Here is a 14090-nt window from a genome sequence, read left to right as displayed (position 1 = left end):
CTACTAATCAGAGCGTTGGTCATTCTATCCCTGACTTCTCCAGTGAGCATTTCAGAGTGTCTTTTGGACAAGAAACTACACCTTATCATCAGCGTATGAGTGTGAGTCTGTTACACCACTGCATGAAAACAATACATTTAAGTATTTGTGGTGGTTGATAAGACAAGACGAGATCTGTATTAATGCAGATGTGGACAATTAGGTGGACAGTAAGGACACTACAGATCAGAAATGCTGGTATTTCTGATGTGTATATTGTGAAAATCTTGTGGTGCATTATCATACCTGAGAATTCTGTGAGTGGATTTTGCCCTTCATGTGTCCGAGCCCAGTTCCAGGCATGTCCTCCAATCAGCAGGCCTCCTCCCTCTGCCACAAAGTTTTGGATTTCTTCCAAATGCTCAGTGATACACGTCTTACACACAAACACACTGAGGTCTTTCCTGAAGTTTGTCTTCTCACACTGCAGCCCTGACTCGCTGAGAACTTTGAGTGGCAATTTCCCCATTACACCAACAACCCCTCTGCGCCCTTCATCCAACCAATGGATGGCGTTTCTCCAAAACGGAGTCATGCTCTAAAATTAAAGACAGAAAGCAGCAAGAAAGGCTGTCATGTGTACACGTCATATATAAATGCTTTGGCAGATCAGCGCACATTTAATTTGAACTAACTCTGAGGTCTACTACTCACCCCTAACCCTGTCAAAATATGTAGTTTTTTGGCCTCTTAAAGCTGTTCTTCCAGTGCTCCATCACACTTTGCAAAAACACAATTCTTTTTTTTCTTCAAAAAACCCCCAAAACACTTCTTTTGCAGTCAGACTGCTGAACAGCAAAACCTTCACACTGAACTGAAATACACTCCTGCACTTTTTCCTGTGCTGCTTAAATCTATATATCCTACCTCAACTGACAGTGTTAAACTATAATAACCAGTGCCTTAACTTATGACAGTAATGTGTTAACTCATATAACCAGTGCTCTGCTACAAATGTACCTATGCCCTGTCTCCTGCTGTGTCACACCGTTGTTTGTCTTAAAGTCTCTACCTTAAGTAGAAACTGTACTTCATTAGCTTATGTATGCAGTAAATGTAAATTGTGTTTTGATATTGTAAATCTGTTAATATATGTATATATGTGTATATGTAACATCGCTGGATCCATGATGAAATGTTGTTTAGTCTCACCTTGTACAGTGTATATTGTTGAAATGACAAATAAACCCACTTGAACTTTGAACTTATTTGTTTTTCTCCATAACATAGGGTTCAATTTCAACTCATTTCATTGATGATGACTTAAGTACTGTGCAGACAGACTGCTGGTGGAAACAAATGCAATGGGCAAAAAATACTTTTGAAAATATGCAAAATTCTTGATTTTAACTAAGACTCGTATTTAATGTCGCCTCTACCTCAACTCCCAGATATCCTTCATGTGTAACCACAATGACCCGTCCTCGTCCATAGTAGGCTCCTGCCAGGAATGGCTGTCCATCACCTGTAGTCCCGATGGGAAAGGCTAGCGGGCTGTGGACTAGAACCTCAGAACTTTGATAGCTAGACGGGAACTCTGAAACCCCCTGGAGTAAGAACTCCAAGTCATCCTTAAAATCCTTACCTGTCCTGTTTGAAACATGGAAGAGGAATAAAAAAGAGACATGCTGAGAATTAGAGACACAGTTTATAGATAGAAAAGAGTAAAATCTTTTTACTTTTAAAAATAAAAAATCTTACTTGTCATCATAAAATGTGACCATCAGCAGCTTGTAAAAATGTTTTATAACAATGTTGTAAAATGACAACAATATAAAAAGATGTGATGGTTTTTATTACTTAATTCAATCCTAAATTGATTCTACACTTAATCATTAAATGAAAAATTAAAGGACACTTGTCAAAGTTAAAAAAAAAAATCATTTATAAATTTTTGCACCACATTTTTGTAAATTAGCCTTTTTTGAAAATTACATAATCTGTATATAAAAATAAAAAGACCAACTTTTGTTTTTAAAGATAAAATGTTGACTAAAAAATCTAATTGATTACATGGATCAATTCATTATAATTCAGTTGCTACCTGCACAGTGGAGCTTTTATAAATGTGTAAATAAACAGAAATTCAGCATGTACTCACGCTAAAGACATCCAGGACGATGGGATCTGAGGGTAGACAGGCAGGTTCTCCGCCTCACCATAACGCTCAGTGAAGTAGATCCCTGCCACACCCGACACTTTATTCCCATCAAACTGATGCAGCGTGTTCTCTTTGGGGTGATTTGAAGCCCAATTCCACGCCTGCCCCGCTATCAGCACCCCTCCTCCAGCTTTCAGAAATGTAACCAGCTCCTTCGGGTCTGAACCCACGCTGTAAGCATTGGTCACATAAACACCAACCCCCAGGTTATCACTGAAGGCCCCCACAACTTCTGCTTGGAAGCTGGATTTTCTGAGGTTATCAGCAACTGCACTGGCATTTCTGTGCACCCCTACAGAGAGGTTATCACATCTATCACCTCTCAGCCAGGTCACAGCATTTTCTACCAGAGCAGGAAAGGTAGTCAGGTAGCCCTCATGACCCAGGACCACAATCCTTCCACTGCCGTACAGAGAGGCAGCCATCAGCACCTGGCCTCGGCTGTTCATTGCCAAAGGAAAGGCATGGTCTCCAATCAACACCAGGTCACTGGGAACACAGGGTCCCCGTAGATCCAGCTCCTTCAGGCCTCTCATCAGGGAGGCGTAGGCCTCTTCATGGGTTTTGCATGACATGGTGTGTAGAGGACTTATACTCTAAAGACTGATGAAGAAGGTGGAGGGTAGGATGGCAGACAAAAACAGCAGGCTGTGTTAGCAGATTGGGTTTAATGGTTTTTCTTACATGTATGCATGCTAAGCTGACCTGATGGAAAATTAAAAGTACTGCTGATGTGTTACACATCACAACAAGACACACAACAAATTGTCAAACTGCAGCTGGTTCAGAGATGAAATAACAAATAGCCGCTCTCCACTGATCTCATTCCAACCAAAGTTATTTCTTACCTGAAAGTTGCCTTTCTGTGGTCTTAAATTGCAGCACAACACTTTTTAAGAGATGTGAAACACCAGGAGCTCTACCTGACAGGACAGAAGAAAGAATGTAAATGAGAGCAGAGAAAGGAGTGCCTATATGAGGAGAAATAAGAAGAGGAGGATCTTCTCGACTGATCAGAGACAGCACCTTTTATGGCCACAGAGACAAAATGTTATAAATGCAAAAACTTCATTCATATCTGAGAATGCATCCACAATATCCAAAGACTGCAGTCTCTGTCCTACATTTCTGACAGGTTGATCATTAATGCAGTCATGTTAAAGATAGCTCTTGGGTAATATAATGTTTAACCAAAATTTTGATGTGTCAACTCCTGCTGATCCGTGTATTTCAATATGAGTTTCCAGTGAAAGAATAAGGAAATGAAGTGTGTTAGAGCTGCTTCAGGGTTAGCAGGAAAGGACAATTCAAAGAAATCAGCTGCCCACTTTTGCACAGTTGATAAAGCTGGAGCATCATCCCCTAATGTAGTAACCATGCCAGCATGAACGCCCTTGGGCGCTAACCCCTTTTTCTGCAGATGTTTGATAACACCACGGTGCCAAATTTGATCCATTTTCACAAAATGTCTCTAGTACTACTTTTCCAAGTCCACAATTCTGTATCCAATATGGGTTTATCTGGAAAGAAAACATGCAGTTGGCATCAGTAAAGGTTGAATTTAAGGCATGCCAAATTTAATTACTGTATGCTAACTCCTTAGTTAGCCTGTGAACTTTTCAGCCCACCCTTGTACTTCATTACATTCCAACACAGGCCTGTGTTTTTGTTTGCTTTGCTATTCAAGCTCAAACTTGTGTTTGCCTTCTTTCTGTAAGGCCAGCATCCACGAAGGTAGAGAGTGTGGCCAGAAACTTCAATACACTCATTCACCAAAGCCTCGATGGAGGCAGTGAGGTGCCCAATTCTTCAACCAGATCAAACGCTATGTTCAACTCATCATGCCAACACCAGTTTCAACAGAAATTCACATTAGCCTAAGTTTTGACGTCTGCCAGAACCTTCAGGTGGAGGAGGCAGTTGCAGGTTGCAGGCTTTTGATGGAGCTCTCTGTAGGTGGAGACAATGGCTGCAGTTTGTGGCTTTTGGTGGAGGTTGAGACTTGGGCTGTGCATCAGGATCGTCAGGTGGATGTGGAGGCTGGAGGTTAGTGGCAAATCATTTAGATGGAGCCCTCTGGCACTGGAGGCAGCAGCTCAATGTTATGAGCAGATGATTTTGGTGGATAAAGAGGTGGTAAAAACTGCTGCAGAGGATGGGGCCAGTAGATGGGAAGTGTACGCTCGAGGTGGAGACTGGATGTGCAGCTATGTGGCTGTGGGAGGTCTTTGACACAGAATGTGAGCTCAGAGGAGTAAATCAGAGGCATTTAAATGTTTCTGACAGTAAATTCCTTTAGAAAAAACTAAAAGCTAATCAAGTACTTATAGATCACTTACTGTGTATTTGAAGAATAATTGATTATTTACAGATTATTAGTTACAGGTTGTTAATTGATTATTTACAAATTATTAATTAGTTACAGATTAATTGATTATTTACAGATTGTAAATTGATTAGTTTAGGGCTGCATAAAACGATTATTTTAGTAATCGAGTATTCTATCGATTATTCCATCGATTAATCGAGTAATCGGATAAGAAATACTTTTTTTATTAACAGTTTATCTGCATATTTTAACTTCCGTACTGCAGTTTTTCGCCGTGTGAACAAACAGCGGTGAATGGAGCAGCTACAAAGTTCTCTTTTCTTCACCTTAACACTTGCTGATCAGGTGCTTGATGAAGGACCTCCAGCTGTTTCCCAGTAAAGATTTTAATGGTGGTTACTAAAAGAAAAAGCTGCTGTTTTGGACGCTGGAAAAACGTTTCCTTTTGCACTACTTGAGCTCACCGTCTCTTTGCGCTTGCGCAGTTAAAACCGCTGCCTGCTATGAGTGTTTTGAAAAACTAGTGGCTGTGGGAGCCATGGTGCATGTGTGAGTAATGTTGTAATGCTTTGTATTCACAAGCATTCTCAAAAATACGTTTCTACTGCAGGTCTATATTTAGTCACTAATAAGGGATTAAAAAAAAATTTTTTGACGGAGCCTCCCAGTCCTGGGGGGCGGGCCTTCCGGTACCGAACCATCGCTAGAGCTAATGGCCCGCGCTCTAGCAAACCAGTTGTGCTAGCTACAGCTGAAGTAAAGACAAAAATAACAGCTGAAATTGTCAGCGAGCACAACACACACAGACACACAGAGAGCAGTGGAGGCGTGGAAATGCATGTCAGCGATAGTTGCCACCCGTCCGGTAAAGTACGGAACCCCGCATGTTACGGAGCCGTATTCCGCGGAGTCCCGTAACATACGGGGTTCTGTATTTTACAAGACAGGTGGCAACTCTAGCGATGATCCACTCTGTGTTAAAGGAAATCCATCGCAGCGACGGAGAGCTTTTTAGAATCTGTGTGTGTGTGTGTGCGCGCGTGATTCACACTCCAGTCCAGTAGGTGGCGGTAATGCAGTTCTATGTTGGTTTGCCAGCCACCAATAAACCCACAAAAAGATGACGGAGCACTAATGCTAGTGAGGAGCGCCGCTTACACCGAGACAGCTGATTGCTGCAGAGTTTAAACGAAGCATCGACACAGTAAATTTGTGTCGATAATTTTTTAGAATCGATTTAATCGAGTTAATCGATGAATCGTTGCAGCCCTAGATTAGTTACAGACTTATTATCTATTAACTAACTGTTCACTTCTTTAACTATTTTAGGCTTTGGTTCCCCTTTAATCCACAGTATTCCTGACTTCCTGCCATTACCCATAATTCATAGTGGAAGCCGGTACTTTACTTCCATTTGCGCTGTTATTTACAGTTGCGGGCTTACACACTTGCCGTTCATTTAAACATTTTGACACTGCAGTTTCTTTTACCTTGCGTAAATGGTACCACATCGGACGTGGATACATTGCAAGGATGTTTTAAAAAGCAGCGAGGTAACAGTGCCTTACCCGTCACTTGTGTAAATGACATGAAATTATGGCCTGAAGTCAGCTACGTCGACATCAGTTACCTTGTTTTTTCTGAAGGTGTTGATGGCAAGGAATCACGTAATTATAAGAGCACCAGATTACCTTCAAAGCAATAAAATCAATAAAGTAATGCTGAACAAACAAGGCAACGTTTTCCTTAAAGCAGCTGTAGAGCCGAGCCAGAGCATCGACTAAGCTAAGCGCTTAGCATGGGTCATGCTAAGGGAAAGTGGAGTGATGGAGACAGTCAGCTGTTCCTGTATCACTTATTAGGGAAATCATGTAGTGATGCTGCAGCTATTCTGTGGAAGGTATATCAATTATCTGGATATCAGAATGTTCACATCACTGAAACAGAAACACTGGACTGGCCGAAGGCTGTGATCGTGGAGACACGCAGCTGTCATCTTGCTAACTGCTACGTGTTTACATGAAGGCACGCATTGTTAAAGCTTTGTGTAGGCCCTATACTGTAGTGTCACACTATAAATAAAATAACGTAAAAAAAATAAGAGGCTGTACATTAAAGGAAAACTTAAAACAAGGAAAAAATATGGCAATAGGATGTGCAACTGGGTAGTATAATTTTGGGGAAAAAGAACAAATTTACAGAATAAAATAATTTGAAAAAATTTACAGACTGATGTAGTGACAACCGACAACAGCACAAGTTAAATCCGAGCTCATGTTCCAACTAATAAAGCCACCCATTACAGCACAAAGTAACCGAATTTTGTCATTAACTCTGGCTCTGACTTTGGGTAACCGGAAGTATAAAACTGTACAGCGGAAGTAGCAGTCTGTCATGGCAGCCTACGTGTGCTCTTCCAGAAACCTGTGGATATCAACATCAAATTGAGGCGGACACTCATCAAACCCATAAGACACGTCTACTTGAAGGCGGCCGTCTTCACCCTCAGATGTCGTCATTGTGGGACGATTCAGTCTGTCCCAGAGCTTCTGCTTTATGCAGCGTCCCAGGGCCAAACTGTCTGGACTGACCCGACCGTTCTTGTACCTGTGAGGTGCAGAAAAACCAGGAATAACATCATGAAGACGTGTGATTAAAATACTGAGTTTTATTTATTGATTTATTTGTTTTATTGATTGAAAGAGGCTTGACTTTTGACCCAAACAGACCTCAGCATGTCATCAACCACTCTGTGGTACAGCTGTTGGTACTCTTCCACTGTGTTGTTGTGGATCACCAGGGGGCTATCTTCCTGCACCGGATCGGTGGAGGGCTGGAAGCTGGGGGCTGCATTTGTGACCGGGGGCAGGTCATCCTCTGGGATGGTGGCTGAGGGTTTTGTGACCAAAGTCTGAGAACCTGGAGTGGAGGTCTGAGGGTGGAAGGCACAGCAGAAGGTCCAGAAGGACCGACCACTTTGGTCCTCCTCTTCTGGGGAGGGTTAGCTGGAGTTGGAGAGCACTGGCGCTTCAAGTGAGAATTCTGTATGTGGAGAAGGTCAGTAAGACACAAGAGGACGTCAGATTTCAGTAAATGTCTGATTTAACAACATCCTTTACATGTTCTTATTTATTTATTGTCTAAAATATGAGAGTTAGAGTTGTAACCTGATTGTCCCTGCAGCATGAACACTGTCTCTGGGCTCCGAGCTTTCTCCTCCTCTCTGCTAGTCGTGCAGAGATGCTCCTCGCTGTGAGGTTGTCCTGGCCTGGAGTAGCACACTGCAACAATACATACACATCAGAAAGGAGCCTTACAGGCTGGAGCCTATCCCAGCTGTCACAGGGCGAGAGGCAGAGTACACCCTGTACAGGTCGCCAGCCAATCGCAGGGCTAACACAAAATATGAAACAAAATATTCCTAAATAAAGTGACTCTTTCCGTGAACAGAAGAAGCCTTTTGACATTTTTGACAGTGTTCTGTTGTCCCCTAAAATTGACATGTAAGCAGGGGCTAAGTGAAACCTTAGCTTCTTAGCCCTTTTTAACCACAGGTGTGCAGGGCAGAGTGGGAAAAAAATGAGCTATTTTTTACTCCCATTCATCTAAACTCAGGGAGTATTAGACAGGAATACAACTAAAGTCCTTCTAGAAGCAAGTGCTGCCACTTTGCAGCTATTCTAGTAACACGTTTAGTTATTTGAGAAGATATTTTAAAGTAAGGCATAAATAACTTAAATTTCAGTGGTCACATGGTGTCTTTGTCACGGAGGTTTTCTTTTTATCACCATCTCTGCTGCTGGAAAGTTCTCATAGGTGCACGTCTCAATCTCTTCTGTTTAAAAACAATTTCAAATATTGTATCTAACATGTTTCTACATCCAACATCCCTCTAGAACAGTCACTCCCAAAGTCAACAGTACTGCGGCCCACTCAAAAAAACAAAATCCCACGGGGCCCACCCAATCTTTTTTTTTTTTTTTTTTTTTTTTTTTTTAAAGCCTGTCATGTCTGGTAGATCTTGCAAGCAGAACTGTGATCTGAATGCGTTGTTGTGCCAAACATATTTGCTATTTCAAGATGAGCTCTATAGGTTCTCAATAGGCTCTTCTTGTTGATGTTTTAACCCTTTATTTTATTTATCTGAGTTATTTTTCCACATACTATGTAACAGCCAGAGCTGACAGGCTGAAGAAGAGGAAAATAAAGAGAAGAAAAAGGGAGAGAGAAAGGGAGCAAAAAAAAAAAAAGGGGAAAGAGCACAAGTCTATTAATCAGATACTTCATCACTTTAACATATAAAAAAATACTATCAATACTTGCAAAAATAAATTTGTGTGTGAAAAACAAAACTAACAAAGCATGTTACGCACACCAACAATTTTGTTGAGTTGTGATTGAGTGGGCGTTTGTGTCTGTGTCATGTTTGTGTCTGTGTCATGGAACGTACTTACCAATGAGGGCAAAACGCTGCAGCTCCACCCATCAGAAGCCAGAGGCAGGTACGGACAGCCCCCGGAACCCCAGGCCACCAGCAGCCCACCAAGGGCCAGGAAGACCCCCGGCCACTCAGTCCAAAGACAACCGCACACCTACCCCAGCAGACGGGAGAGGGTGGTCTCAGACGAAGCCCCCCCCAGTCGAGGAGCGAGGGCTCCAGGGAACCCAAGGCGATGAGAAGCCAGCCCCCCCCCAGCGGCCAGCCCCCTGCACTGGCCGGCGGCAGGGCTCCCGGGCCCACGGCACCCAAGGACCGCCCGACCCTCCACAGAGCCCCCCCCCCACGCCGAAGAAGCCAACGCAGCCCCGCACCGCACCCCCAAGGGGGGCAGGCCAGCACCCACGCCAGAACACCCAGCCCCACCCAGGAACCCCGAGGCACCCCCATCCCAGGGGGGTAGGGGGGAGGAGGCAACCAGCAAGGAGCGGCCAGGAGGCAAGGCACAAGGCCCAGACCCAGGTCCAGCCATACATACAAACACACCCAGACACCCGTGTACACATTTATACACAGATACTCATACATGCCCATACATACTTACCCACACACAGATATGCCATACATACACATTCACTCACCCACCCATACTCACGGAGACGGTGACAAATACACAAAGACACACATTCATCCATAGCTACCCACCCTCTGAAGGCGGGGCAAGTGGAAACCACCCCAGGGCCAACAGCGACCCCAGGACGCCACCAGCCCAGTCCCCAAGGAACCACCCGACCCCTACCCCGGGCGAGACGCAAGAAATCGGGGTGTAAGATGACCCATCCACCCCTCCTCCTCCCCAACTTGTAGGTCTATGTGTTAATGTTTATGAGTGAATGAGGTGTATAGGGTGCAGTTAAAATTGAGGGGACAGTTATGCCACAAGCGCCAACTGTTGGTCGTCAGCGCTTGCCCACACTGCCCCCCCAAAACCCTCCATGTCTAAAGTGCAAATAAAATTTGGAGACAGACAGTGACGAGGATCCGAGTGGGGCCACCTCAGCGGCCCATCTCATCAACCTCTGAGTAACATGCCTGCCCCAAAGGTCCTATGTGTATCAGGTTGTAAGTGTGTATGTGTTGTGAGTTATAATGACTAAAGTGCAATTAAAACGGAGAGGCAAGTGGTGGTGCAGCTCTCCACGTGGCCTCTCCATCCTACATCTGTGAGTGATGTGTATTCTGTGTGTGTGTGTGTGTGTGTTTGTGTATGGGGAGGGGGAGGGGGGGGGGGGGCATATGACCAGGAAAAATCCTGGAAGAAGAGAGCCAGCTGTCCGCTGGCTCAATAGGCACCCCGACCTCCCACACCCCAGCACAGGGCAGGGGGAGGTGAGCCCGGGGCCGCGGTGACAGCATCCCGGAGCACTGCAGCACCCGAGGTTGGCGCCCTCGCCCCCACCGCAGAGGGCGGCCCGCTCCTCCTAGATGCCCATTCACTCAACAATAGACACAAACAGGCGACAGGACATACTGGCCTGGGCATGGAAATGCAGTGCCCAGTCCCCCCCAACCACCCCACCGCGGCCCCATCCCCCACCCCACCCCCCTGCAATGCAGGCACCCCAGGGCCCCAAAAGCGTAGACCGGACATCCCGACGTCAGGCCAACCCACCCCACCCGGCGGCGCGGCCGGGACAGCAGAGGCCCCCCCCGCGCCAGGGGGGGCCCACCGGGAGCCGGCGCGGCCCCAGTGCCGGGGCCCCAGAGCCCAGCCCCCAAGCCATACAGGGAAGACCAGCCAACCGACCGAGGGCCGGCACCACCCCCCCAAGCACCCCGCCCACACCCCAGGACCGAAGGCAGCACCATCCAAGCCCCCACCACCATCAACCAGGACAGGCACACAGACATCACCAGAAGGTCGCCCCAGGACCCCAGCCCCAGGAGGCTACCAGCTACCCAGGCCCCCGGAGTCCCCCCCCACCCCCCCACAAAGCACATCAGGAGCAGAGCCCGCAGCCCATCACCCCCACTAAGTAATGGAGCTGAGCAGTGGGAACCAAAGAGAGTCAAATTCCTCCAATTTGTTTTTAGAAGAAGCAGACATTCTCTCTAAACTAACATGATCTACTAATAAATTTCTGTACTGAGTAATACATAGTTTATTTTTTGTCTTCCAGTTCATGAGGATCATCTTCTTAGCGATGCACAAGGCAGTAAGAACTATGTGTGATATATTTAACTCCATAATTAATTCACTGACATCACCTAAGATGCATAGTCTGGGGGAAGTTGGGATACGACAGCTAAACCATGTGGATAGATCTTCACAAATCCTCTGCCAAAATCTCTGAACTGGTACACAAGACCACAGAGCGTGTAGATGATTATCCTCTGAATTGCTTGTACAGTGGGTGCATATGTTTGAGTGTGTAAGGCCCATTTGGAACATCCTTTGTCCAGTGTAGTATGTTCTATGGAGAATCTTATATTGTACAAGTTGTATTTGGGGTCTTTTAGTCATTTTGAAGATATTTAAACATATTTCTGTCCATAAATTTTGATCCAGGTTGACAGAAAGATCACGCTCCCATTTTGTAATTGGGAGGGAAACTGAATCATCAGTTTTTATTAATAATTTATATAATTTTGATAACAATTTTGGGGTACAGAGGTTAAGAAATTCTGTTACCCAAGTAGGCATTTCTAGATTCAATTGATTAAGGTTAAATCTTCCCTGTAGGACGGACTTAACTTGTTGATATTCCAGAAATCTACCGTTGCCAATTCTATATTTTGATATAAGTTCTTGGAACGTGATAAAATTTCCATCTTGGATAATATGTTCTAAGTTATTTATACCCTTATCACGCCATAACGGAAAATTCAGCATTTTCTTTTTCTGACAAATATCTGGATTGTTCCAAATGGGTGTTAGTTTACAGGGGATGAGTGAAGACTTAGTTATTTTTAAAAATTCCCACCAGGCTGTCAGAGAGGTATTTATACTAAGGACTTTATAGCAGTTATGATGTTTAATACTGGAACTAATGAAAGGTAAATCTGAGATTTTTATTTTTCCACAAAACGCCTGTTCTAGATCCAGCCATGGGTTGTCTAATGAATTGGATTTGATCCACTTTGAAATATACTGCAATCTACTGCTTAAGAAATAGTAATAAAAGTTTGGTAATTCTAGACCTCCACTGTGTTTTGGCTTTTGTAAAGTTTTTAAGCTTATTCTTGATGGTTTGTTTTTCCATAAAAATTTTGAGATGTTTGAATCTAGTGACTTAAACCAAGGAAGAGTAGGTTTATTAGGGATCAATGAAAATAGATAATTAATTTTTGGTAAAACCATCATTTTAATGGCAGCAACTCTCCCCATGAGTGATATAGGTAAACTGTTCCAACGTGTGAGATCATCCTCTATTGTTTTTAATAAGGGGATATGATTTAATCGTACCAAGTCTGAGAGCCTGGCGGAAAAATTTATGCCTAAATATCTAATATTTCCTGACTTTAGTGGGGTCCTAGAGGTTCTCTGGAAATTACAATTCAGAGGCAAAACTGTTGATTTACTCCAATTGATAGAGTAATCAGATATAGATGAGAACTTATCTATCAGTGTGATAGTCTTCAAAAGAGAGCCTTGTGAATTCCCAAGGAAAAGTAATACATCATCAGCATAAAGGCTAAGTTTATGGTCCATATTTTCAGTTTGAATCCCTTTAATATTTACATTTTGACGGATTGCTGCTGCTAGCGGCTCAATGAAAATTACAAAAAGAGAGGGAGAGAGTGGGCAGCCCTGCCTAGTGCCCCTCTGCAGACTGAAACTTTGTGAAATGAGATCATTTGTCCTAACACGCGCATTCGGAGAGCTGTGTAGTGTTCTGATCCAGTTTATAAAGGATGAACCGAATCCAAATTTTTGCAGAACTGCTAGTAAGAATTTCCAATTTACCCGATCAAATGCCTTCTCTGCATCTAAAGACACGATTGTCGTCTCTAATTTGTTAATAGAACAATAGTCTATTATATTTATCAGTCGACGTGTATTATTGGCTGAGTGCCGACCCTTGATAAAGCCTGTTTGATCTGGATGTACAATAAATGGAGTAATACTTTCTAATCTTTTGGCAAGGGCTTTGCAAATTATTTTAAGATCTACATTAATGAGAGAGATTGGCCTGTAGCTGGATGGGAGTGTGGGGTCTTTGCCTGGTTTAAGAAGCAGGCTAATGTTAGCAGAGTTTAAGGTTGGAGATAAGATGTGGTCATTCTGAATCTGAGTTACCATTCTGAAAAAAATGGGAGCTAGCTCAGACCAAAATTCTTTATAAAACTCGGCTGGAAAACCATCTGAGCCTGGGGCTTTATTATTTGGGAGATGCTGTAGGGCTTCACTAAGTTCACACAATGAAAGAGGTAAATCCAGAGCTGCAGCCTGGCTGTCATTTAGTTTTGGTAGATTTATATTATTAAGAAATTCTTCAATTTCAGTATCAGATGGGTTAATCTGTGGTGAATATAAGGCTTCATAGAAGTCTCTGAAAGAGTTATTTATTTGTTGTGGGTCATGAGTAATAATACCAGTCGAGTCTTTAATAGAAAAAATAGCTGTTTTTTCTTTATTCAGTTTTAATTGCTTGGCCAGGAATTTTCCAGATTTATTTCCATGCTCAAAGTTTTCCAAACGCAGCCTCTGCAACATAAATTGTGTCCTTTTATCAATTATTTCATTTAGCTCCAGTTTCAGTTTCCTCAGGCTGATAATTGTATGTTCTTGTGGTGAAGCGGCATAGGCAGTTTCTAAAGATTTAATTTTTTGTTCTAATTCTAACACAAGTGCTTTTTCTTTATTTTTCCTATGCGAGCAGTAAGATATTATTTTGCCCCGCATTACTGCCTTTCCTGCTTCCCAAAGAACACATGGTGATATTCCTGGAATATCATTATATTCTAAGTATGCTGACCATTCCTTTTTGAAATAATTAATAAAATCTTCTTCTTTAAGTAATGATGTATTAAATCTCCAGTTCCTGATTGGTGGTGTGACTCTTTTCTGTGTCAGAGACATAGACACCGGTGCATGATCGCTAATAGTGATAGGGCCCACC

At 43.4% G+C, this 14090-nt stretch overlaps 1 protein-coding gene across 3 annotated transcripts in view; it reads right to left on the bottom strand.

Annotated features, from left to right (window-relative positions):
• LOC115789958 (TRPM8 channel-associated factor homolog) overlaps nt 1–14090 on the bottom strand; it is a 29631-nt gene that overhangs the window by 9656 nt on the left and 5885 nt on the right. For all 3 annotated transcript variants that reach the window (XM_030743558.1, XM_030743560.1, XM_030743559.1), the window contains 7 exons: nt 7697–7810; nt 7259–7571; nt 7033–7136; nt 3049–3123; nt 2141–2803; nt 1419–1629; nt 286–577 (listed from right to left, as the gene is read on the bottom strand). In XM_030743558.1, the coding sequence (XP_030599418.1) occupies nt 286–577; nt 1419–1629; nt 2141–2775 (1138 nt within the window). In that variant the 5' untranslated portion in view covers nt 2776–2803; nt 3049–3123; nt 7033–7136; nt 7259–7571; nt 7697–7810. The remainder of the gene's footprint in view (nt 1–285; nt 578–1418; nt 1630–2140; nt 2804–3048; nt 3124–7032; nt 7137–7258; nt 7572–7696; nt 7811–14090) is intronic.

The sequence above is a fragment of the Archocentrus centrarchus genome, chromosome 13 (genome assembly GCF_007364275.1).
Source record: "Archocentrus centrarchus isolate MPI-CPG fArcCen1 chromosome 13, fArcCen1, whole genome shotgun sequence".
NCBI classification, from domain to species: domain Eukaryota; kingdom Metazoa; phylum Chordata; class Actinopteri; order Cichliformes; family Cichlidae; genus Archocentrus; species Archocentrus centrarchus.
This window is presented reverse-complemented; position numbering and strand designations above follow the sequence as displayed.